Genomic DNA, 27,007 nt, shown 5'->3' with positions numbered 1-27,007 from the left:
GTGCACTAATTTTGTCCAGAGCCCTATGGACCTTGGTCTAATGTAGTGCATTAAGTAGGGAATATGGTGCCATTTGAGATGCAAGTGGCATGTAGAGTGCAGCGGTCTGGCGGTGCAGTATTGTTTTTGCACATTAAGAGCGTGCTAAGAACAAGGGGTTATAATAGTCTTGAAGGGGATTTAAGGCCCTGCAGATGTCTGGGCTGACTGCTCTCATGTGATGCCAGGTCTGAGGAAAACATGGCTTCAAATACTATTTTAATTCGTTGAAATACATTAGCTGTGCTTGATTGAACCTGTTGCAATGGAACTGATAGAACAGTGGTAAAAGGGAAGTGCGAACCCCGCCCACCTGGCATCCCATACAGGGTAAAGCAAAAAAAACACATTATTTATACCATTTCAAATAGTAGTTGAAACTAGGTCTGGATGCCAGTTCTGAGGTCAGATGTCGGAGGGGAGGACGAGTGAGGTCACTCTGGTTAGACTAAGGGGATGTCGGAGGGGAGGACGAGTGAGGTCACTCTGGTTAGACTAAGGGGATGTCGGAGGGGAGGACGAGTGAGGTCACTCTGGTTAGACTTGTCGGAGGGGGACTAGTGAGGTCACTCTGGTTAGACTAAGGGGATGTCGGAGGGGAGGACGAGGAGGTCACTCTGGTTAGACTGAGGTCACTCTGGTTAGACTAAGGGGATGTCGGAGGGGAGGACGAGTGAGGTCACTCTGGTTAGACTAAGGGGATGTCGGAGGGGAGGGCGAGTGAGGTCACTCTGGTTAGACTAAGGGGATGTCGGAGGGGAGGACGAGTGAGGTCACTCTGGTTAGACTAAGGGGATGTCGGAGGGGAGGACGAGTGAGGTCACTCTGGTTAGACTAAGGGGATGTCGGAGGTCACTCTGGTTAGACTAAGGGGATGTCGGAGGGGAGGACGAGTGAGGTCAGGTTAGACTAAGGGGATGTCGGAGGGGAGGACGAGTGAGGTCTCTCTGGTTAGACTAAGGGGATGTCGGAGGGGAGGACGAGACTAAGGGGATGTCGGAGGGGAGGACGAGTCACTCTGGTTAGACTAAGGGGATGTCGGAGGGGAGGACGAGTGAGGTCACTCTGGTTAGACTAAGGGGATGTCGGAGGGGAGGACGAGTGAGGTCACTCTGGTTAGACTAAGGGGATGTCGGAGGGGAGGACGAGTGAGGTCACTCTGGTTAGACTAAGGGGATGTCGGAGGGGAGGACGAGTGAGGTCACTCTGGTTAGACTAAGGGGATGTCGGAGGGGAGGACGAGTGAGGTCACTCTGGTTAGACTAAGGGGATGTCAGGGGGGAGGACGAGTGAGGTCACTCTGGTTAGACTAAGGGGATGTCGGAGGGGAGGACGAGTGAGGTCACTCTGGTTAGACTAAGGGAATGTCGGAGGGGAGGACGAGTGAGGTCATTTCACACGTCAGCCTGCCCTGTCTGCAGAATTGTTAGTGAGTGTTAGATGAGGCTCATACTTAAACTGGCTCTGACTGTAACTGTTCTGATTAATACTTGATGGGGATATTAAGTGATAAGACTAGGTGGGGGATACAGAGCCTTCAGGAAGTATTCACACCCCTTTACTTTTTACATATTTGTTGTGTTACAGCCTGCATATTCAAATTAGATTTTGTGTCACTGATTTACACACAATATCCCATAATGTCAAAGAGAAATTGTATTTGTATAAAACTTTAGAAATTAATACAAAATGAGGAGCTGAAATGTCTTGAGTCAATAAGGATTCAACCCTTGTTCTGGTAAACCTAAATACGTTCAGGAGTAAAAACGTGCTTAAGAAATGTCATAATAAGTTGCATGGACTCATTCATTATTCAATTATAGTGGTTAAAATGATCTTGGTAACCCACACATACAATTATCTGTAAGGTCCCTGAATCCAGCAGTGAATTTCAAGCACAGATTCAACCACAAAGACCAGGGAGGTTTTCCAATGCCTCACAAAGAAGGGCACCTCTTTAGTAGATGTGTAAAAAGCAGACATTGAATATCCCTTTGAACATGGTGAAGTTATTCATTACACTTTGAATGGTGTATCAATACACCCAGTCACTACAAAGATGCAGGTGTCCTTCCTAACTCAGTTGCAGGAGAGGAAGGAAACTGCTCAGGGATTTCACTATGAGGCCAATGGGGATTTAACAGTTTAACAGTTACAGTTTTAATGGTTGTGATATGAGAACTGAAGATGGATCAACAACATTGTAGTTACTTCACAATACAATTGTAATACTGACCTAAATGTGCTCAACATCAGTCAATAAGGCACTAAAGGAAAACTGCAGAAAATGTGGCAAAGAAATGAACTTAGAAATCTCTTCGAGACTTGTGCCAAGCTTGTAGAGACACCCCAAAAGACTCAGCTGTAATTGCCCCCAAAGTTGCTACTACAAAGTATTGACTTAAATGAGATATTTCTGTATTTCATTTTTATTATAGGGTATTGTGAGGGGAAAACATTAGATTTAATCCATTTTGAATTCAGCCTGTAACACAACTACATGTGGAATAAGACAAGGGGTATGAATACTTTGTGTGTGTTGTCAAGCCTATCAGACACACTATGTCGTATCTACTTTAAGTCTTCTTGACACCAGTCAGTTCCAATCTTACTGCTTCACATTTTAAAGGGGAAATCTGGGATTCCACCACCACTTTTTTGGTACAGCTGTGGGATGGGGCTGGAGAAATGTAACCACTCAACAATGCATGGACAGAGCTATGAATGCAAGGACTCAGGTGCAAGGAATCGCCACATTCCATTCGTTGCATCTTTCATCTACTCATCTATTCAAAACCATTGGGCCAAAGTTCCCTTTGTCAACAGAAACTGTGAGGAAGGATTGAACTGTCTAGTCTAAGGAATTAACTCACGTTTGTCTTATGCACAACTCACATTCCTGGACACCTTGTAAAACCAACGCTGTACTCAACGCCAGTCAGGCTTTTCAACTCACCTCTGCCACACTGTTTTGCAGAGTAAGATGGTCATCTACTATCTCTGAAGGTGTGCTCTTGTGTCTCATTGGCTTTTCAGACCTTTTGTTACTGGGTCATTCCATATGAATTCACTCACTTTTTGACGACACTCCTTTTTAGACTTGAAAAAATCCTTCCAAACAGGTTTACCCGTGGTAGAAGTGGTCAGAAAGTGCCGGAAACATTCAGGAGATAGAGGTGCTCAAACGTGACCCATTTTGCATACCCCGCCCTAACATGAGACATCCAAAACTACAATGAAAAGGATAAACGGTTGAGTTTGATATCAATTGAAGTCTTACAAACAGGGAGGGTTGTAAAACTATTTGATTATTAAAAAAAAAAATGTGGTTAAGATCATCTCCGATGAATAAGAGGCAGATCGTTTTTAGATCATCTCAGATGTCTCGTTTTCACGTATGTTGTAGCTTAGACCCTATCTGACATTGTCTTAGGTGTTTGTTGTGCCCGGCACCGGTTGAGACACAGCATTCTCTCGGATGCTTGGAGGCTCCACACAATTGAATGGTTTTCACACCAATGTTTTGGCCTGTGGACATCACCTTCCTCAGGGGTTTACAGAGAGATGAAAACTGGCCTTTGAAAAGGTTAGGCAGGACATGATTATTCAAAACAACTAGAAGCAAAATGGCAACAAAAAAAATCACAAGGAAGTTCCAAACAAGGGATGTTCACACAGTAGTGGGGGCTTCCTGAACACAGGTTCCTGTATAGCCTAGGACCGTAGAGAGGTTTGCCTGGGGGCTTCCTGAACACAGGTTCCTGTATAGCCGAGGACCGTAGAGAGGTTTGCCTGGGCCCTGGGGATAGTATGACTTCACAGTCAAATGTCTCAGAACAAGGCTGGCTTTTCAGGTTTGGCTTTGCTGCGTGTTGTGTGCTGTTCTTCTGAGTGGCAGGTGTGAAACTTTGTTTGAACATGCTGTACAGAGTACCTCTCAGGAGTTATCTCTTACACACACACACACACCTTCAGATTGGACTTTAATTCTTGGGGGTGATTAAGAGCAATAACGTTTATAAAGGACTGTTTATATTGTTCCTCCTCCTTGGAGGACGTAAACACACCTAGTAAAGTACCTCATGTGTTTTCTTTCAAATACTTCAGGTACATTAGACTGGTAGAATGGAACCAATACTACTTGAAGTGTGATCAAAATCTCATGTCCCCATGGGCGTGTCAGTTAGTGGGAATAATAACAGAGTGAATATCATAACAGGTGTGATGCACATATAAAACATGTTTAATCATGACGGGTGTGGGTTTGACATAAAGACACTTTTCTAAATGTAGGAGGTGGATAACGTTTCTAAATGTAGGAGGTGGATAACGTGTTTCATCATGTTCGAACAGAACAGACCACAGCAGAGGCTTGCCCTTTTAGGATCACAGAGGAAGTTGTTGATTTTTGGATTGTTAGTTTAGTAGCCACTAGCCACTTGTTTTCTGTGAGCAGCTTTAAAATGTTTTCAGGTTTCATTTGCCTTTCCTCGAGCATCTTGGCAACAGAACATTATCACTGGGGAGGCCGTGTTTTGGGGTTGCCCCTCTGCCCCCGACCGACCCAAATCCCTGACTGGTACAATCCACTGCTGATTAACAAAGAGCCTGATCTTGCCAAATCAATGAATCAGATTAATGATGTGAGCCCTGCAGAGTCCGGCTCTGGGCCAGACCTGGGGAGGAAAGGGCCTGTGTGGTTTCACATGGGAATTTTCACTCCTTTCGTATTTGTGTGTGCTTATCAAAAGGGATTGACATGAATGAATGGGAGGCAGATTGAGGGGCTGTAGATATGGTTTAGTATAGGCTATAGAAGAACAGTGGGACTGGGATTTAATAGTATGACGTAGGCCTAGGCATCCAACCAGCTGCTGTGGCCGGCTGCTTTAACTACACAACCAGCTGCTGAGGCCGGTTTCCTTAACTACACAACCAGCTGCTGAGGCCGGCTGCTTTAACTACACAACCAGCTGCTGTGGTCGGCCTCCTTAACTACACGGCCGGCTCCAGGCACCAAGACTCTCTTGAGGCCCGTTCCAGTTGATAGCTCCATCAGGCAGGGCCCAGAGGGCCAGGGCCCAGAGAGCCAGGGCCCAGAGAGCCAGGGCCCAGAGAGCCAGGGACCAGCCGTGTGGACTTGACCATATAATGGTAATGGAGGAGGAATGCACCAGTCTCACCATGCTGTTTATTCTCGTCCGGATAGCGGATTGGCCTTTTCTTTTTAGACTGATTGAGTGAATACCTTTGTGAGTCAATCCCCAAAAATATCAACAACAAAGTAGATGAAAATACAAGTGGCCTTTGTGGTTATACTGATGTCTGAAAGGGATCAAACACTTTATATATGTATATTTATATAACCTTTATTTAACTAGGCAAGTCAGTTAAGAACAAATGATTATTTACAATGACGGCCTAACCCGGACGACACTGGGCCAATTGTGGGTCGCCCTATGGGAATACCAATCACAGCCGGTTGTGATACAGCCTGGAATCGAACCAGGGTCTGTAGAGACGCTTCTAGCACTGAGAGGCAGTGCCTTAGGCCACTGCGTCACTCAGGAGCCCAAAATGTGATCCAGTTGAAAAAGGAAATCAATAAATCTGTTTTCTTTAGCGCTACTCTGTGTTCAATGTTTAATACTTTGTGTGTTAATAACCATGCTATGCACTGTTATAACCATGATATTCTCTGTTATTGCTATGTTATGCCTGGTGTTACATCTACAACGTCTTTAAAGCTTTTATGACTCAAAAACGTCTCTCGGTCTCTATTTGTCTTTTTAGACAGCAGAAAATGAACGACACATTCCCCCTAACCAGAAAGAAGAAGTGAAGGAGTGTGGAGATCATTGGAGAGAAGAGAGAGAGAGACTGAAGAGGGTTTAAACTGAAGGAGTGACCGGAGAGGATACTTATTGCAGACACCATGTCTGTCTCCACCACCAAACAGGAGAGAACCCTGTGTGTTCTGCTCCCTAATAAAGAACAGCTGGACATCACTGTGTGGGTGAGCACGTCCCATTATGACTCCTCCTGTTGATTCTGTAGGTATTCCATGAGTCAGCCAGGGGGGTTTCAATGGACGGCTTTTCAATGGAAGGTTTTAGTCCTGGGCCAGTAATGTATCAAGAGTATTTCTAGTCCCGTACTATAAAATGTATGGAGTTGTACATGAGATCCATGTCTGGGAGGTCACTTCACTTTTTCTGTGTTACCCTGTTTATAACAGTCAGCCTGTTAGTCACCCTGTTTATAACAGTCTTCTCTCTCCTCACTCTCTCTCAGGTCAAGTCCACAGGGCAGGATGTGTTCAATCAGGTGTCTGAGCTCCTTGGAATAAAAGAGCTGCACTTCTTTGGCCTGACAGTGGTGAAAGGTAAGTTGTAGCTTCTACACAGGCCAAAACCAGCCCAAACCCAGGACACATTCATAAAGTGTCTCATAGTAGGAGTGATGTTCTGAGATCAGTTTACATTATACATCATAGTAAATTAGATTATATGGACAGGGGGGACCTGATCCTAGATCAGCACTCCTCCTGAGACGCTTTATGAATGTGGACCCAGGCCTCAGAGACCTACCCTGCCCAACCATACACCCCTTACCCTGCCCAAACGCCCCTTACCCTGCCCAACCACGCACCCCTTACCCTGCCCAACCACCCCTTACCATGTCCAACCACCCCTTACCCTGCCCAAACGCCCCTTACCCTGCCCAACCACGCACCCCTTACCCTGCCCAACCACGCACCCCTTACCCTGCCCAACCACGCACCCCTTACCATGTCCAACCACCCCTTACCCTGCCCAACCACCCCTTACCCTGCCCAACCACGCCCCCTTACCCTACCCAACCACGCACCCCTTACCCTGCCCAACCACGCACCCCTTACCCTGCCCAACCACGCACCCCTTACCCTGCCCAACCACGCACCCCTTACCCTGCCCAACCACGCACCCCTTACCCTGCCCAACCGCCCCCTACCCTGCCCATCCTCCCCCTACCCTGCCCATCCTCCCCCTACCCTGCCCATCCTCCCCCTACCCTGCCCAACCGCCCCCTACCCTGCCCAACCGCCCCCTACCCTGCCCAACCGCCCCTTACCCTGCCCAACCGCCCCTACCCTGCCCAACCGCCCCTACCCTGCCCAACCACGCACCCCTTACCCTGCCCAACCGCCCCTACCCTGCCCAACCTCCCCCTACCCTGCCCAACCTCCCTTACCCTGCCCAACCCCCACCCCTTACCCTGCCCAACCGCCCACCCCTTACCCTGCCCAACCGCCCACCCCTTACCCTGCCCAACCGCCCACCCCTTACCCTGCCCAACCGCCCCCTACCCTGCCCAACCTCCCCCCTACCCTGCCCAACCGCCCCCCTACCCTGCCCAACCGCCCCCCTACCCTGCCCAACCGCCCCCCTTACCCTGCCCAACCTCCCCCTACCCTGCCCAACCGCCCCCTACCCTGCCCAACCACGCACCCCTTACCCTGCCCAACCGCCCCTACCCTGCCCAACCTCCCCTACCCTGCCCAACCTCCCCTGCCCAACCGCCCACCCCTTACCCTGCCCAACCGCCCACCCCTTACCCTGCCCAACCGCCCACCCCCCCCTGCCCAACCGCCCACCCCTTACCCTGCCCAACCGCGCACCCCTTACCCTGCCCAACCGCGCACCCCTTACCCTGCCCAACCGCCCACCCCTTACCCTGCCCATCCAACCACCCCTTACCCTGCCCACCCACCCACCCCCCAACCGCCCCTACCCTGCCCAACCACCCCTTACCCTGCCCACCCACCCACCCCTTTCCCTGCCCACCCACCCCTTACCCTGCCCACCCACCCCCCCCTTCCCCTGCCCAACCACCCCTTACCCTGCCCACCCACCCACCCCTTACCCTGCCCACCCACCCACCCCTTACCCTGCCCACCCACCCACCCCTTACCCTGCCCACCCCACCCACCAATCCACTCCAGAGTCTTTGAACCTGAAATAAATGTTTCTGCTGCATTAGACAACAACCATTCTGAGGTCACAATATATTCTGATTACACAGTTACAGTAGACTTCAACGAGCTGATGTAATGCTCACTGTATTCATAATCCAGTATGTACATACACCACACTGTAGTACACATACACACACTGTAGAACACACACTGTAGTACACACACACACGCGCACACTAGTATACACACACACACACACACACACACATGCACACTGTAGTACACACGCACACTGTAGTACACGCACATGCACACTGTAGTACACACACACTACACACACTACACTGTAGTACACCCATACATACACACACTGTAGTACACATGCATGCACACTAGTACACCCATACACACACACACTGTAGTACACATGCATGCACACTGTAGTACACATGCATGCACACTGTAGTACACACACACACGCACACTGTAGTACACCTATACACACTGTAGTACGCACACTGTAGTACGCACACTGTAGTACACCCATACACGCACACTGTAGTACACACACACACACTACACTATAGTACACCTATACACACTGTAGTACACACACACACACACTACACTGTAGTACACCCACGCACACATACTGTAGTACACACACACTGTAGTACACACACATTACACACATTGTAGTACACACACATTACACACCACAGACAACACAGTCACAAACACCCCAGTCCTTGAATCCTTCTACTAGCCGTCTGTTTACATAATAGAACTGAACAACTGGGTGAGTTGCCAGAAACGGGGTAACGGCAGAATGAGATCAGAAGGGAATGTTGGTGTGTGTTTCTGCATTGCTGAGACTGAGATGTCTAATCTTCTTTAACCTTTGGACAAGTTCAATTCAAATGTTTTGTCAGTCTCTTTCTTTCTCACTCTCCTTCCTGTTTTCTGTCTTTCTCTCTTTGTTCTGCCTTGTTGAAATGTCTTGGTAATCTTGTGTGGCTCACCTCTTGAACAAGAGCTCTTTTGTTTTTGTGTGAGTGCCTGCGGTGGTGTGTGGGGGGCCTTCCACCTCTCTGGTCTGGGTCTGCCCGCGATTCCAACAATATTAACTTCATTAAGCCAGGAATGTGGCCCTGCATTCCACCTCTTCACTGGAGGGAGGGATGAAGGGATAGATGGAGGGAGGGATAGATGGAGATAAAGGGAGGATAAGGGTGGGTGAAGAAGAAGAAGAAGAGGTAGGGGGGAGGAGTGGTGACTGGCCAGGGAGTCTCGTTAAAACAAAACCAGTGAAAGGGAGGAGAGCAGATGTGAAAGAAACTCGGAGAATGAGATGGTGAGTCAGAGAATGAGATGGTGATTTTAATGAAAAGAAAGATGGATGGATGGATGGAGGAGTGAGTGAGTCATGTGGCCTGAATGTGGTGAGGTCAGAAAGATATGAGCCCGAAATGAAATGCTTATCGTATAAAAAAATATAGGCATTATGGATGAGGTGAAGACAGAAGTGAATAAGATGGATGTAATGGAACATGTTAGGTTGGAGCAGGGGTGTCCCAGAGACAGGATGATATAACCCCAGTGGAACATGTTAGGTTGGAGTAGGGGTGTACTAGAGACAGGATGATATAACCCCAGTGGAACATGTTAGGTTGGAGCAGGGGTGTACTAGAGACAGGATGATATAACCCCAGTGGAACATGTTAGGTTGGAGCAGGGGTGTACTAGAGACAGGATGATATAACCCCAGTGGAACATGTTAGGTTGGAGCAGGGGTGTACCAGAGACAGGATGATATAACCCCAGTGGAACATGTTAGGTTGGAGCAGGGGTGTACTAGAGACAGGATGATATAACCCCAGTGGAACATGTTAGGTTGGAGCAGGGGTGTACCAGAGACAGGATGATATAACCCCAGTGGAACATGTTAGGTTGGAGCAGGGGTGTCCTAGAGACAGGATGATATAACCCCAGTGGAACATGTTAGGTTGGAGCAGGGGTGTACTAGAGACAGGATGATATAACCCCAGTGGAACATGTTAGGTTGGAGCAGGGGTGTACTAGAGACAGGATGATATAACCCCAGTGGAACATGTTAGGTTGGAGCAGGGGTGTACCAGAGACAGGATGATATAACCCCAGTGGAACATGTTAGGTTGGAGCAGGGGTGTCCTAGAGACAGGATGATATAACCCCAGTGGAACATGTTAGGTTGGAGCAGGGGTGTACTAGAGACAGGATGATATAACCCCAGTGGAACATGTTAGGTTGGAGCAGGGGTGTACTAGAGACAGGATGATATAACCCCAGTGGAACATGTTAGGTTGGAGCAGGGGTGTACTAGAGACAGGATGATATAACCCCAGTGGAACATGTTAGGTTGGAGCAGGGGTGTACTAGAGACAGGATGATATAACCCCAGTGGAACATGTTAGGTTGGAGCAGGGGTGTCCTAGAGACAGGATTATATAACCCCAGTGGAACATGTTAGGTTGGAGCAGGGGTGTACCAGAGACAGGATGATATAACCCCAGTGGAACATGTTAGGTTGGAGCAGGGGTGTACTAGAGACAGGATGATATAACCCCAGTGGAACATGTTAGGTTGGAGCAGGGGTGTCCCAGAGACAGGATGATATAACCCCAGTGGAACATGTTAGGTTGGAGCAGGGGTGTCCCAGAGACAGGATGATATAACCCCAGTGGAACATGTTAGGTTGGAGCAGGGGTGTCCCAGAGACAGGATGATATAACCCCAGTGGAACATGTTAGATTGGAGCAGGGGTGTACTAGAGACAGGATGATATAACCCCAGTGGAACATGTTATGTTGGAGTAGGGGTGTACTAGAGACAGGATGATATAACCCCAGTGGAACATGTTAGGTTGGAGCAGGGGTGTCCCAGAGACAGGATGATATAACCCCAGTGGAACATGTTAGGTTGGAGCAGGGGTGTCCTAGAGACAGGATGATATAACCCCAGTGGAACATGTTAGGTTGGAGCAGGGGTGTACTAGAGACAGGATGATATAACCCCAGTGGAACATGTTAGGTTGGAGCAGGGGTGTACTAGAGACAGGATAATATAACCCCAGTGGAACATGTTAGGTTGGAGCAGGGGTGTACTAGAGACAGGATAATATAACCCCAGTGGAACATGTTAGGTTGGAGCAGGGGTGTACCAGAGACAGGATGATATAACCCCAGTGGAACATGTTAGGTTGGAGCAGGGGTGTCCCAGAGACAGGATGATATAACCCCAGTGGAACATGTTAGGTTGGAGCAGGGGTGTACTAGAGACAGGATGATATAACCCCAGTGGAACATGTTAGGTTGGAGCAGGGGTGGGTGTACTAGAGACAGGATGATATAACCCCAGTGGATATTTGACTGGTGATTTGTATCTAACACATTGATACAACCCCCCCCTCCCCCATCACTTTCCTCACAGCTGCAACCATCTTATCAGCCCAACTGTTGAAAGAAAACACATTGAGATCATTTGTGATGATAGGAGATCAACTTCATGATTTAGTTTTGTTTGTCTTCCTTAAGAACAAAGAGCTATTAGAATGAGGATTAAACATACAAGATGATTCATTTTTAACACTGCATTTGAAGGGTACGTGAATAAGTACTTCATAACATATTCCTAAGCATACATAACGCATTCATAAGAAGGACATAAGCGGTTCATAAATGTTCTTGGTTTTTGTAGTCCGGTTTACTCTGCAGGCCTAGCGAGCCAACAGTCAATAGTGTTACTTTCTTCCTGAGCCGGTATGCTAGCAGAGCCTATAAGCAAACAGGAATATTAGCATCAGCATCGCTGTCAACAGGTGTATTAGCATAGCTGTCAACACAACAGTTGTTTTGTTTGCCTGCTGGTTGCATTGACCACACAAATGGAAGAACAAGTGTCTTTCTTTCTTTCTTTACTCTAATTAATGTCATTGTTAGGCAGTTTTACGCATGAGTTAATTATTCTTTTGTTTGACTGTGGGTGTCCTGTTTCCTGTTTCACCTCAGACAATGAGCACATCTTTCTGGACATGGAAGATAAGCTGACCAAGTATTTCCCTAAGGAATGGAAGCAAGATTCAGGGAAGGTAATAGTGCTCCAATAATCTACTTAGTGATGTATTCTAACATAGATGGTTTTATTCGTGTCTCAGAACACACACCTCCCTCGTTAACCAACCAGCTCACTGCAGCTCACTGCCCTACATAGTGTCTAGCTGTGTATTGTTCTTAACATGACACATAGTTCATGCTATACCTTTACATTGTATTGCCAGGCCCATTCGTTCACCCATGGTTGTGTCCCGACTTCTATTATAAAGATGTCCAGCACCAGCACTGTGTTGTTTCACCATGGTTATGTGTTGTTTCACCATGGTTATGTGGTGTTTCACCATGGTTATGTGGTGTTTCACCATGGTTATGTGGTGTTTCACCATGGTTATGTGGTGTTTCACCATGGTTATGTGGTGTTTCACCATGGTTGTGTGGTGTTTCACCATGGTTATGTGGTGTTTCACCATGGTTATGTGGTGTTTCACCATGGTTATGTGGTGTTTCACCATGGTTATGTGGTGTTTCACCATGGTTGTGTTTCACCATGGTTATGTGGTGTTTCACCATGGTTGTGTGGTGTTTCACCATGGTTATGTGGTGTGGTGTTTCACCATGGTTATGTGGTGTGGTGTTTCACCATGGTTGTGTGGTGTTTCACCATGGTTATGTGGTGTTTCACCATGGTTATGTGGTGTTTCACCATGGTTATGTGGTGTTTCACCATGGTTATGTGGTGTTTCACCATGGTTATGTGGTGTTTCACCATGGTTATGTGGTGTTTCACCATGGTTATGTGGTGTTTCACCATGGTTGTGTGGTGTTTCACCATGGTTGTTATGTGGTGTTTCACCATGGTTGTGGGGTGGGGTGTTTCACCATGGTTGTGGGGTGGGGTGTTTCACCATGGTTGTGGGGTGGGGTGTTTCACCATGGTTGTGGGGTGGGGTGTTTCAACATGGTTGTGGGGTGGGGTGTTTCAACATGGTTGTGGGGTGTGGTGTTTCACCATGGTTGTGGGTGTGGGTGTTTCACCATGGTTGTGGGGTTGTTTCACCATGGTTGTGGGGTGGGGTGTTTCACCATGGTTGTGGGGTGGGGTGTTTCACCATGGTTGTGGGGTGGGTGTTTCACCATGGTTGTGGGGTGGGGTGTTTCACCATGGTTGTGGGGTGGTGTTTCACCATGGTTGTGGGGTGGGGTGTTTCACCATGGTTGTGGGGTGGGGTGTTTCACCATGGTTGTGGGGTGGTGTTTCACCATGGTTGTGGGGTGGTGTTTCACCATGGTTGTGGGGTGGTGTTTCACCATGGTTGTGGGGTGGGGTGTTTCACCATGGTTGTGGGGTGGGGTGGTTTCACCATGGTTGTGGGATCTGGTGTTTCACCATGGTTGTGGGGTGGGGTGTTTCACCATGGTGTTTCACCATGGTTGTGGGGTGGGGTGTTTCACCATGGTTGTGGGGTGGGGTGTTTCACCATGGTTGTGGGGTGGGGTGTTTCACCATGGTTGTGGGGTCTGGTGGTGTTTCACCATGGTTGTGTTTCACCATGGTGGGGTGTGTTTCACCATGGTTGTGGGGTGGGTGTTTCACCATGGTTGTGGGGTGGGGTGTTTCACCATGGTTGTGGGGAGTGGTGTTTCACCATGGTTGTGGGGTGGGTTTCACCATGGTGTTTCACCATGGTTGTGGGGTGGGTGTTTCACCATGGTTGTGGGGTGGGTGTTTCACCATGGTTGTGGGGGGTGTTGTCACCATGGTTGTGGGGTGGGGTGTTTCACCATGGTTGTGGGGGGTGTTTCACCATGGTTGTGTGTTTCACCATGGTTGTGGGGAGTGGGTGTTTCACCATGGTTGTGGGGTGGGGTGTTTCACCGTGGTTATGGGGTGGGGTGTTTCACCATGGTTGTGGGGAGTGGTGTTTCACCATGGTTGTGGGGAGTGGTGTTTCACCATGGTTATGGGGTCTGGTGTTTCACCATGGTTGTGTTTCACCATGGTTGTGGGGTGGGGTGTTTCACCATGGTTATGGGGTGGGGTGTTTCACCATGGTTGTGGGGTGGGGTGTTTCACCATGGTCGTGGGGTGGTGTTTCACCATGGTTGTGGGGTGGGGTGTTTCACCATGGTTGTGGGGTGTTTCACCATGGTTGTGGGGTGTTTCACCATGGTTGTGGGGTGGGGTGTTTCACCATGGTTGTGGGGTGTTTCACCATGGTTGTGGGGAGTGGTGTTTCACCATGGTTGTGGGGTGGGGTGTTTCACCATGGTTGTGGGGTGGGGTGTTTCACCATGGTTGTGGGGTGGGGTGTTTCACCATGGTTGTGGGGTGGGGTGGGGTGTTTCACCATGGTTGTGGGGTGGGGTGGGGTGTTTCACCATGGTTGTGGGGTGGGGTGGGGTGTTTCACCATGGTTGTGGGGTGGGGTGTTTCACCATGGTTGTGGGGTGGGGTGGGGTGTTTCACCATGGTTGTGGGGTGGGGTGTTTCACCATGGTTGTGGGGTGTTTCACCATGGTTGTGGGGTCTGGTGTTTCACCATGGTTGTGGGTGGTGTTTCACCATGGTTGTGGGGTTGTTTCACCATGGTTGTGGGGTGGTGTTTCACCATGGTTGTGGGGTGGGGTGTTTCACCATGGTTATGTGGTGTTTCACCATGGTTGTGGGGTGGGGTGTTTCACCATGGTTGTGGGGTGTTTCACCATGGTTGTTGGTGTTTCACCATGGTTGTGGGGTGGGGTGTTTCACCATGGTTGTGGGGTGGGGTGTTTCAACATGGTTGTGGGGTGGGGTGTTTCACCATGGTTGTGGGGTGGGGTGTTTCACCATGGTTGTGGGGTGGGGTGTTTCACCATGGTTGTGGGGTGGGGTGTTTCACCATGGTTGTGGGGTGGGGTGTTTCACCATGGTTGTGGGGTGTTTCACCATGGTTGTGGGGTGTTTCACCATGGTTGTGGGGTGGGGTGTTTCACCATGGTTGTGGGGTGTGGTGTTTCACCATGGTTGTGGGGTCTGGTGTTTCACCATGGTTGTGGGGTGTTTCACCGTGGTTGTGGGGTGGGGTGTTTCACCATGGTTGTGGGGTGGGGTGTTTCACCATGGTTGTGGGGTGGGGTGGGGTGTTTCACCATGGTTGTGGGGTGGGGTGGGGTGTTTCACCATGGTTGTGGGGTGGGGTGGGGTGTTTCACCATGGTTGTGGGGTGGGGTGGGGTGTTTCACCATGGTTGTGGGGTGGGGGGTGTTTCACCATGGTTGTGGGGTGGGGTGTTTCACCATGGTTGTGGGGTGGGGTGTTTCACCATGGTTGTGGGGTGGGGTGTTTCACCATGGTTGTGGGGTGGGGTGGGGTGTTTCACCATGGTTGTGGGGTGGGGTGGGGTGTTTCACCATGGTTGTGGGGTGGGGTGGGGTGTTTCACCATGGTTGTGGGGTGGGGTGGGGTGTTTCACCATGGTTGTGGGGTGGGGTCACCATGGTTGTGGGGTGGGGTGTTTCACCATGGTTGTTTGTTTCACCATGGTTGTTGTTTCACCATGGTTGTGGGGAGTGGTGTTTCACCATGGTTGTGGGGTGGGGTGGGGTGTTTCACCATGGTTGTGGGGAGTGGTGTTTCACCATAGTCGTGGGGAGTGGTGTTTCACCATGGTTGTGGGGTGGGGTGTTTCACCATGGTTGTGGGGAGGGGTGTTTCACCATGGTTGTGGGGTGGGGTGTTTCACCATGGTTGTGGGAGTGGTGTTTCACCATGGTTGTGGGGTGTTTCACCATGGTTGTGGGGTCTGGTGTTTCACCATGGTTGTGGGGTCTGGTGTTTCACCATGGCTGTGGGGTGGGGTGTTTCACCATGGTTGTTGTTTCACCATGGTTGTGGGGAGTGGTGTTTCACCATGGTTGTTGTTTCACCATGGTTGTGGGGAGTGGTGTTTCACCGTGGTTGTGGGGAGTGGTGTTTCACCATGGTTGTGGGGAGTGGTGTTTCACCGTGGTTGTTGGTGTTTCACCATGGTTGTGGGGAGGGGTGTTTCACCATGGTTGTGGGGTCTGGTGTTTCACCATGGTGTTTCACCGTGGTTGTGGGGAGTGGTGTTTCACCATGGTTGTGGGGTGTTTCACCATGGTTGTGGGGAGTGGTGTTTCACCATGGTTGTGGGGTGTTTCACCATGGTTGTGGGGAGTGGTGTTTCACCATGGTTGTGGGGTGTTTCACCATGTTTGTGGGGGTGTGTTTCACCATGGTTGTGGGGAGTGGTGTTTCACCATGGTTGTTCTCACCATGGTTGTGGGGTCTGGTGTTTCACCATGTTTGTGTTGTTTCACCATGGTTGTGGGGAGTGGTGTTTCACCGTGGTTGTTGTTTCACCATGGTTGTGGGGTGTTTCACCGTGGTTGTGGGGAGTGGTGTTTCACCATGGTTGTGGGGTGTTTCACCATGGTTGTAGGGAGTGGTGTTTCACCGTGGTTGTGGGGTCTGGTGTTTCACCGTGGTTGTGGGGTGGTGTTTCACCGTGGTTGTGGGGAGTGGTGTTTCACCGTGGTTGTGGGGATGGTGTTTCACCGTGGTTGTGGGGAGTGGTGTTTCACCGTGGTTGTGGGGAGTGGTGTTTCACCGTGGTTGTTTGTTTCACCATGGTTGTGGGGTGGGGTGTTTCACCATGGTTGTTGTGGGGTGTTTCACCATGGTTGTAGGGAGTGGTGTTTCACCATGTTTGTGGGGTGGGGTGTTTCACCATGGTTGTGGGGTGTTTCACCATGGTTGTAGGGAGTGGTGTTTCACCATGTTTGTGTGGTGTTTCACCATGTTTGTGGGGAGTGGTGTTTCACCGTGGTTGTGGGGATGGTGTTTCACCATGGCTGTGGGTGTTTCACCATGGTTGTTCTGGTGTTTCACCATGGTTGTAGGGAGTGGTGTTTCACCGTGGTTGTGGGGAGTGGTGTTTCACCATGGTTGTGGGGTCTGGTGTTTCACCATGGTTGTAGGGAGTGGTGTTTCACCGTGGTTGTTTGTTTCACCATGGTTGTGGGGAGTGGTGTTTCACCGTGGTTGTGGGGAGTGGTGTTTCACCGTGGTTGTGGGGAGTGGTGTTTCACCATGGTTGTGGGGTGTTTCACCATGGTTGTGGGGTCTGGTGTTTCACCGTGGTTGTGGGGTGGGGTGTTTCACCATGGTTTTGGGGTGGGGTGTTTCACCATGGTTGTGGGGTGGGGTGTTTCACCATGGTTGTGGGGTGGGGTGTTTCACCATGGTTGTTTGTTTCACCATGGTTGTGGGGTGGGGTGTTTCACCATGGTTGTGGGTGGGGTGGGGTGTTTCACCATGGTTGTGGGGTGGGGTGGGGTGTTTCACCATGGTTGTGGGGTGGGGTGGGGTGTTTCACCATGGTTGTGGGGTGGGGTGTTTCACCATGGTTGTGGGGTGGGGTGTTTCACCATGGTTGTGGGGTGGGTGTTTCACCATGGTGTTTCACCATGGTTGTGGGGTGGGGTGTTTCACCATGGTGTGGGGTGGGGTGGGGTGTTTCACCATGGTTGTGGGGTGGGGTGGGGTGTTTCACCATGGTTGTGGGGTGGGGAGGGGTGTTTCACCGTGGTTGTGGGGAGTGGTGTTTCACCGTGGTTGTGGGGAGTGGTGTTTCACCGTGGTTGTGGGGTGGTTTCACCATGGTTGTGGGGGTGTTTCACCGTGGTTGTGGGGAGGGGTGTTTCTGGTGTTGTTTCACCATGGTTGTGGGGTGGTGTTTCACCATGGTTGTGGGGAGGGTGTTTCACCATGGTTGTGGGGAGTGGTGTTTCACCATGGTTGTGGGGAGTGGTGTTTCACCATGGTTGTGGGGAGTGGTGTTTCACCATGGTTGTGGGAGGGTGTTTCACCATGGTTGTGGGGAGTGGTGTTTCACCATGGTTGTGGGGGGGTGTTTCACCGTGGTTATGGGGTGGGGTGTTTCACCGTGGTTGTGGGGAGGGGTGTTTCACCATGGTTGTGGGGTGGTGTTTCACCATGGTTGTGGGGAGTGGTGTTTCACCGTGGTTGTGGGGAGGGGTGTTTCACCATGGTTATGGGGTGTTTCACACACCGTGGTTGTGGGGAGTGGTGTTTCATGGTTGTGGGGTGGGGTGTTTCACCGTGGTTGTGGGGAGTGGTGTTTCACCATGGTGTTTCACCATGGTTGTGGGGTGTTTCACCATGGTTGTGGGGTCTGGTGTTTCACCATGGTTGTGGGGTGTTTCACCATGGTTGTGGGGTCTGGTGTTTCACCATGGTTATGGGAGTGGTGTTTCACCATGGTTGTGGGGTGTTTCACCATGGTTATGGGGAGTGGTGTTTCACCATGGTTGGGGTGTTTCACCATGTTTGTGGGGAGTGGTGTTTCACCATGGTTGTGGGGTGGTGTTTCACCATGGTTGTTTCACCATGGTTGTGGGGAGTGGTGTTTCACCATGGTTGTGGGGTGGTGTTTCACCATGGTTGTTTCACCATGGTTGTGGGGAGTGGTGTTTCACCATGGTTGTGGGGTGGTGTTTCACCATGGTGTTTCACCATGGTTGTGGGGTGGGGTGTTTCACCATGGTTGTGGGGAGTGGTGTTTCACCATGGTTGTGGGGTCTGGTGTTTCACCATGGTTGTGGGGTGGGGTGTTTCACCATGGTGTTTCACCATGGTTGTGGGGTGTTTCACCATGGTTGTGGGGTGGTGTTTCACCATGGTTGTGGGGTGGGGTGTTTCACCACCATGGTTGTGGGGAGTGGGTTTCACCATGGTTGTGGGGTTTCACCATGGTTGTGGGGAGTGGTGTTTCACCATGGTTGTGGGGTGGGGTGTTTCACCATGGTTGTGGGGTGTGGTGTTTCACCATGGTTGTGGGGTGTTTCACCATGGTTGTGGGGTGTTTCACCATGGTTGTGGGTGTGTTCACCATGGTTGTGGGTGTTTCACCATGGTGTTTCACCATGGTTGTGGGGTCTGGTGTTTCACCATGGTTGTAGGGAGTGGTGTTTCACCGTGGTTTCACCATGGTTGTGGGGTGGTGTTTCACCGTGGTTGTGGGGAGTGTTGTTTCACCATGGTTGTGGGGTGTTTCACCATGGTTGTGGGGTCTGGTGTTTCACCATGGTTGTGGGGTGGGGTGTTTCACCATGGTTGTGGGGTGGGGTGTTTCACCATGGTTGTGGGGTGTTTCACCATGGTTGTGGGGTCTGGTGTTTCACCATGGTTGTGGGGTGGGTGTTTCACCATGGTTGTGTCTGGTGTTTCACCATGGTTGTGGGGTGTGTTTCACCATGGTTGTGGGGTGGGGTGTTTCACCATGGTTGTGGGGTCTGGTGTTTCACCATGGTTGTGGGGTCTGGTGTTTCACCATGGTTGTGGGGAGTGGTGTTTCACCATGGTTGTGGGGTGTTTCACCATGGTTGTGGGGTGGGGTGTTTCACCATGGTTGTGGGTTTCACCATGGTTGTGGGGTGTTTCACTGGTGTTTTCACCATGGTTGTGGGGTCTGGTGTTTCACCATGGTTGTGGGGTGGGGTGTTTCACCATGGTTGTGGGGTGGGGTGTTTCACCATGGTTGTGGGGTGGGGTGTTTCACCATGGTTGTGGGGTGGGGTGTTTCACCATGGTTGTGGGGTGGGGTGTTTCACCATGGTTGTGGGGTCTGGGTGTTTCACCATGGTTGTGGGTCTGGTGTTTCACCATGGTTGTGGGGTGGGGTGTTTCACCATGGTTGTGGGGTGGGGTGTTTCAACATGGTTGTGGGGTGGGGTGTTTCAACATGGTTGTGGGGTCTGGTGTTTCACCATGGTTGTGGGGTGGGGTGTTTCACCATGGTTGTGGGGTGTGTTTCACCATGGTTGTGGGGTGTTTCTGGTGTTTCACCATGGTTGTGGGGTGGGGTGTTTCACCATGGTTGTGGGGTGGGGTGTTTCACCATGGTTGTGGGGTGGGGTGGTGTTTCACCATGGTTGTGGGGTGGGGTGTTTCACCATGGTTGTGGGAGTGGTGTTTCACCATGGTTGTGGGGTCTGGTGTTTCACCATGGTTGTGGGGTGGTGTTTCACCATGGTTGTGGGGAGTGGTGTTTCACCATGGTTGTGGGAGTGTGTGGTGTTTCACCATGGTTGTGGGGTGGGGTGTTTCACCATGGTTGTGGGGTGGGGTGTTTCACCATGGTTGTGGGGTGGGGTGTTTCACCATGGTTGTGGGGTCTGGTGTTTCACCATGGTTGTGGGTTCTGGTGTTTCACCATGGTTGTGGGGTGGTGTTTCACCATGGTTGTGGGGGTTTCACCATGGTTGTGGGGTCTGGTGTTTCACCATGGTTGTGGGGTGTTTCACCATGGTTGTGGGGTCTGGTGTTTCACCATGGTTGTGGGAGTGGTGTTTCACCGTGGTTGTGTGTTTCACCATGGTTGTGGGGTGGTGTTTCACCATGGTTGTGGGGTCTGGTGTTTCACCATGGTTGTGGGGAGTGGTGTTTCACCATGGTTGTGGGGTGGGTGTTTCACCATGGTTGTGGGGTCTGGTGTTTCACCATGGTTGTGGGGTGTTTCACCATGGTTGTGGGGTGGGTTGTGTTGTTTCACCATGGTTGTGTGGTGTTTCACCATGGTTGTGGGGTCTGGTGTTTCACCATGGTTGTGGGTCACCATGGTGTTTCACCATGGTTGTGGGGTGTTTCACCATGGTTGTGTGTTTCACCATGGTTGTGGGGTGTTTCACCATGGTTGTGGGAGTGGTGTTTCACCATGGTTGTGGGGTGGTGTTTCACCATGGTTGTGGGGTGGGGTGTTTCACCATGGTTGTGGGGTCTGGTGTTTCACCATGGTTGTGGGAGTGGTGTTTCACCATGGTTGTGGGGTGGTGTTTCACCATGGTTGTGGGTGGTGTTTCACCATGGTTGTGGGGTGGTGTTTCACCATGGTTGTGGGTGTGTTTCACCATGGTTGTGGGGTGGGGTGTTTCACCATGGTTGTGGGGTCTGGTGTTTCACCATGGTTGTGGGGTCTGGTGTTTCACCATGGTTGTGGTTGTAGGGGTGGTGTTTCACCATGGTTGTGGAGTGGTGTTTCACCATGGTTGTGGGGTTGTTTCACCATGGTTGTGGGGTGGGGTGTTTCACCATGGTTGTGGGGTCTGGTGTTTCACCATGGTTGTGGGGTGGTTTCACCGTGGTTGTGGGGTCTGGTTTTCACCATGGTTGTGGGGTCTGGTGTTTCACCATGGTTGTGGGGTGGGGTGTTTCACCATGGTTGTGGGGTCTGGTGTTTCACCATGGTTGTGGGGTCTTGTTTCACCGTGGTTGTGGGGTCTGGTGTTTCACCATGGTTGTGGGGTGTGTTTCACCATGGTTGTGGGGTCTGGTGTTTCACCGTGGTTGTGGGGTGTTTCACCGTGGTTGTGGGGTGTTTCACCATGGTTGTGGGGTGGGGTGTTTCACCATGGTTGTGGGGTGGAGTGTTTCACCATGGTTGTGGGGTGGGGTGTTTCACCATGGTTGTGGGGTGGGGTGTTTCACCATGGTTGTGGGGTCTGGTGTTTCACCATGGTTGTGTTGTTTCCTCAGGGGTTACAGAAGAGATCCCTCCCCCTGGTACTCTGCCTCAAGGTGCAGTACTATGTGGAGAACGGCAGGCTCATCTGGTGAGGCTCCAAACAACATGCTTATTTCCTAATACTCCAAACATACCATCATACTTCAGACCCATTGCTGGAACCGAATAACAATGCACTCGAGGTCTCCCTCCAAAAATGTGGATTTAATATACCCAGCTCTGTATCTCATGAACTCCCTTTACCTCCTCCAACTCCGTTGTTATTAAATCTAGTGACCCTGCCTCTCTCTAACTCTCCCCCAGTGAGCGGAAGGCGAGGCGTCTGTACTTCTCTGACCTGAGGGAGAGGGTGTTGCGTTCAGAGTGTCGTCAGCAGGAGGAGGTGTACTTGTGTTCTTTCTTTCAAACATTTTATTTTAGATTTCTTCATCGTATGACAATCACAAACATTCAAAAAGTACACAATAACACAATGAAATCCCATTTTCCAGGTGTACTTCCAGCTGGCTGGGTATGCTCTTCAAGCTGACCTGGAGGACCATCCCCTGCCTGGGAAGAACCAGGGAGGCACCCGTTACTTCCAACCCAAAGAGTACTTCCCTCCCTGGGTAAGTGTGTGGGGCCTGGGGAAGTCTACGTGATGAGATTACCGTACAGTTTCTTACATGTGGCCACTGCCATTCTCAGTAAATGGTTCTACAGCGATATTGTCTGAATGTGCTCTCTCTCGCTCTCTCGCTCTCAAGAAGTCAGTTTTGCTTAATATAAGGAATTTGAAATGATTCGTATAATTTACTTTTCATACTTAATTATTTTTAAAACCAAAGACTTTTCCTGAAGTAGTATTTTACTTGGTGACTCACTTTTACTTGAGTCATTTTCTATTAGTGTATCTTTACTTTTACTCAAGTAGTATTTTACTTGGTGACTCACTCTTACTTGAGTCATTTTCTATTAGTGTATCTTTACTTTTACTCAAGAAGGACAATTGTGTACTTTCTCCACCGCTGATGGCAAGCTGCCAGTAGCGTGAAGCCCACCTGGGAGTAGCCAGTAGCGTGCAGCCCATCTGGGAGTAGCCAGTAGCGTGCAGCCCACCTGGGAGTAGCCAGTAGCGTGAAGCCCACCTGGGAGTAGCGTGCAGCCCACCTGGGAGTAGCTCGCCAATCAATTCTGAAAGTAATGTGTTTTTTCACGTGTTCCATGCAAACTGTCGTAAACATAAAGCTCCTGGCTACTATCCATTCAAAGCCACTTTGACATGATCCCATCCCTGGTTAGATACTAAACGTAACACAATACCAAACGTAATACAATATCTGCCAATTAATTTCCAGCAATATTGCCCCCATCTGTCTGTTTGGTGAAAACTCAGTATGTAGCAAGTAAGAGATGCTAATGATAACTGTCTTGTTGGTTTACCTGACAGATCTACACTACCGTTCAAAAGTTTGGGGTCACTTAGAAATGTCCTTGTTTTTGAAAGAAAAGCAATTTTTTTTGTTAATTTAAAATAACATCAAATTGATCAGAAATACAGTGTAGACATTGTTAATGTTGTAAATTACTATTGGGGCTGTACAGAGGCCCATTATCAGTAACCATCACTCCTGTGTTCCAATGGCACGTTGTGTTAGCTAATCCAAGTTTATCATTTTAAAAGGCTAATTGATCATTAGAAAACCCTTTTGCAATTATGTTAGCACAGCTGAAAACTATTGTGTTGATTTAAAGAAGCAAGAAAACTGTCCTTTTTTAGACTAGTTGAGTATCTGGAGCATCAGCATTTTTTGGGTTCGATTACAGGCTCAAAATGGCCAGAAACAAATAACTTTCTTCTAAAACGGGAGAGAACCAAATTCTAGAAAATACTAAATATAATTTTATGAACCATTATTTTACTAGGTATATTGGCAGAATCAAATCAAATAAAATGTATTTATATAGCCCTTCGTACATCAGCTGATATCTCAAAGTGCTGTATAGAAACCCAGCCTAAAACCCCAAACAGCAAGCAATGCAGGTGTAGAAGCACGGTGGCTAGGAAAAACTCCCTAGAAAGGCCAAAACCTAGGAAGAAACCTAGAGAGGAACCAGGCTATGTGGGGTGGCCAGTCCTCTTCTGGCTGTGCCGGGTGGAGATTATAACAGAACATGGCCAAGATGTTCAAATGTTCATAAATGACCAGCATGGTCGAATAATAACAAGGCAGAACAGTTGAAACTGGAGCAGCAGCACAGTCAGGTGGACCGGGGACAGCAAGGAGTCATCATGTCAGGTAGTCCTGGGGCACGGTCCTAGGGCTCAGGTCCTCCGAGAGAGAGAAAGAAAGAGAGAATTAGAGAGAGCATATGTGGGGTGGCCCGTCCTCTTCTGGCTGTGCCGGGTGGAGATTATAACATAACATGGCCAAGATGTTCAAATGTTCATAATTGACCAGCATGGTCGAATAATAGTAAGGCAGAACAGTTGAAACTGGAGCAGCAGCATGGCCAGGTGGACTGGGGACAGCAAGGAGTCATCATGTCAGGTAGTCCTGGGGCATGGTCCTAGGGCTCAGGTCAGTTGAAACTGGAGCAGCAGCATGGCCAGGTGGACTGGGGACAGCAAGGAGTCGTCATGTCAGGTAGTCCTGGGGCATGGTCCTAGGGCTCAGGTCCTCCGAGAGAGAGAAAGAAAGAAGGAGAGAATTAGAGAACGCACACTTAGATTCACACAGGACACCGAATAGGACAGGAGAAGTACTCCAGATATAACAAACTGACCCTAGCCCCCCGACACAAACTACTGCAGCATAAATACTGGAGGCTGAGACAGGAGGGGACAGGAGACACTGTGGCCCCATCCGAGGACACCCCCGGACAGGGCCAAACAGGAAGGATATAACCCCACCCACTTTGCCAAAGCACAGCCCCCACACCACTAGAGGGATATCTTCAACCACCAACTTACCATCCTGAGACAAGGCTGAGTATAGCCCACAAAGATCTCCGCCACGGCACAGCCCAAGTGGGGGGGCGCCAACCCAGACAGGATGACCACAACAGTGAATCAACCCACTCAGGTAACGCACCCCCTGCAGGGACGGCATGAGAGAGCCCCAGTAAGCCAGTGACTCAGCCCCTGTAATAGGGTTAGAGGCAGAGAATCCCAGTGGAAAGAGGGGAACCGGCCAGGCAGAGACACAGGCAGAGACAGCAAGGGCGGTTCGTTGCTCTCCAGAAAACACATCTCTTGCACATCACAGACCCTGGGAAGAGTTGCAGGGAGGAGAGGAGAGGAGAAGAATGTGCCATTTGAAAGCTAGAAAAAGAGTAGCTTACAACGTTTTTTTTTTTTTTAAAGTAGCTCTCACGATAGAACAGGTTGTAGACCGCTGTTCGACAGTAATATTGAACCAATGTGTGTTGTTTTCTCTCTCCATCTTCAGATTGTGGCGAAGCGTGGGGTGGACTACCTGCTCTGTCACGGTCCCAAGGTACACAAGGAGCTATGGGGCATGACGCCACGTGATGCGGTACTCCACTTCATCAAAGAGGCCTGTCGTCTCGAGGATGTCCCCGTCACCTTCTACAGGCTACAGAAGGTCAGTCAGAGATCTCATAACAGAGTGAAGCAATCATTCAAATGTCTTAAGACCCCAAAGACCAAACAGAGACAGGAGCTCAGTGGCCAGGAACATTTCCCAAAAAGGAAGATACCTAGAGACGAACCAGACTCAGGAGGGAGGTATATCCTCTTCTTGCTGTACTGGATAATCCTTGTCTACAGCCCACATTTTTTAGGCTGAAGCAAGGACAGTCAGATGTGTAAACAGAGATATGGAGTTTCAACATGTATGGCACAGAGCCACTGCAGACAGACGTCTAAACAGAGATATGGAGTTTCAACATGTATGGCACAGAGCCACTGCAGACAGACGTCTAAACAGAGATATGGAGTTTCAACATGTATGGCACAGAGCCACTGCAGACAGATGTCTAAACAGAGATATGGAGTTTCAACATGTATGGCACAGAGCCACTGCAGACAGACGTCTAAACAGAGATATGGAGTTTCAACATGTATGGCACAGAGCCACTGCAGACAGACGTCAAATGGAGTTTCAACATGTATGGCACAGAGCCACTGCAGACAGACGTTAAACAGGATATGGAGTTTCAACATGTATGGCACAGAGCCACTGCAGACAGACGTGAGATATGGAGTTTCAACATGTATGGCACAGAGCCACTGCAGACAGACGTCTAAACAGAGATATGGAGTTTCAACATGTATGGCACAGAGCCACTGGGACAGACGTCTAAACAGAGATATGGAGTTTCAACATGGGTTGGGGCAGACAGATGTCTAAACAGAGATATGGAGTTTCAACATGTATGGCACAGAGCCACTGGGGACGTATAAACAGAGATATGGAGTTTCAACATGGGCACAGAGCCACTGCAGACAGATGTCTAAACAGAGATATTTGAATTGTTACATTTGGGATTCATCAAATGTTCCCAGTGGAGGGGTTAGGCTGTGGGTTGGGGATATATGGCTGTGGGTTGGGGTTATATGGCTGTGGGTTGGGGTTATATGGCTGTGGGTTGGGGTTATATGGCTGTGGGTTGGGGTTATATGGCTGTGGGTTGGGGTTATATGGCTGTGGGTTGGGGTTATATGGCTGTGGGTTGGGGTTATATGGCTGTGGGTTGGGGTTATATGGCTGTGGGTTGGGGATATATGGCTGTGGGTTGGGGTTATATGGCTGTGGGTTGGGGTTATATGGCTGTGGGTTGGGGTTATATGGCTGTGGGTTGGGGTTATATGGCTGTGGGTTGGGGATATATGGCTGTGGGTTGGGGATATATGGCTGTGGGTTGGGGTTATATGGCTGTGGGTTGGGGTTATATGGCTGTGGGTTGGGGTTATATGGCTGTGGGTTGGGGTTATATGGCTGTGGGTTGGGGTTATATGGCTGTGGGTTGGGGATATATGGCTGTGGGTTGGGGTTATATGGCTGTGGGTTGGGGTTATATGGCTGTGGGTTGGGGTTATATGGCTGTGGGTTGGGGTTATATGGCTGTGGGTTGGGGATATATGGCTGTGGGTTGGGGATATATGGCTGTGGGTTGGGGATATATGGCTGTGGGTTGGGGATATATGGCTGTGGGTTGGGGTTATATGGCTGTGGGTTGGGGTTATATGGCTGTGGGTTGGGGATATATGGCTGTGGGTTGGGGATATATGGCTGTGGGTTGGGGTTATATGGCTGTGGGTTGGGGATATATGGCTGTGGGTTGGGGATATATGGCTGTGGGTTGGGGTTATATGGCTGTGGGTTGGGGTTATATGGCTGTGGGTTGGGGATATATGGCTGTGGGTTGGG

General features: G+C 49.8%; 1 protein-coding gene and 1 long non-coding RNA gene across 7 annotated transcripts in view; both read left to right on the top strand.

Moving 5' to 3' along the window:
• The window catches only part of zgc:172136 (uncharacterized protein LOC566376 homolog), a 37,856-nt gene that overhangs the window by 1,347 nt on the left and 9,502 nt on the right, over positions 1–27,007 (top strand). Inside the window, exons 2-8 of the mRNA XM_052514299.1 lie at positions 5,833–6,055; positions 6,334–6,424; positions 12,043–12,122; positions 21,644–21,720; positions 21,936–22,014; positions 22,124–22,240; positions 25,064–25,223. Of these exons, the coding sequence (XP_052370259.1) occupies positions 5,975–6,055; positions 6,334–6,424; positions 12,043–12,122; positions 21,644–21,720; positions 21,936–22,014; positions 22,124–22,240; positions 25,064–25,223 (685 nt within the window). The 5' untranslated portion in view covers positions 5,833–5,974. The remainder of the gene's footprint in view (positions 1–5,832; positions 6,056–6,333; positions 6,425–12,042; positions 12,123–21,643; positions 21,721–21,935; positions 22,015–22,123; positions 22,241–25,063; positions 25,224–27,007) is intronic.
• On the top strand, positions 9,745–12,017 carry LOC127927675 (uncharacterized). 6 transcript variants are annotated; one of them, XR_008128413.1, is made up of 7 exons: positions 9,753–9,833; positions 9,890–9,945; positions 10,002–10,169; positions 10,226–10,449; positions 10,506–10,617; positions 11,178–11,233; positions 11,290–12,017. It is a non-coding gene; the product is annotated as an uncharacterized LOC127927675 (long non-coding RNA). The 6 variants fall into 6 exon arrangements; XR_008128417.1 differs by having other exon boundaries at positions 9,745–9,945; positions 10,338–10,449; XR_008128415.1 differs by having other exon boundaries at positions 9,745–9,945; positions 10,282–10,449.

This window comes from Oncorhynchus keta, unplaced genomic scaffold (genome assembly GCF_023373465.1).
Source record: "Oncorhynchus keta strain PuntledgeMale-10-30-2019 unplaced genomic scaffold, Oket_V2 Un_scaffold_17242_pilon_pilon, whole genome shotgun sequence".
Taxonomy (NCBI): Eukaryota; Metazoa; Chordata; class Actinopteri; order Salmoniformes; family Salmonidae; genus Oncorhynchus; species Oncorhynchus keta.
The sequence above is the reverse complement of the archived record's forward strand: the minus strand, read 5'-3'. Positions and strand labels throughout refer to the sequence as shown.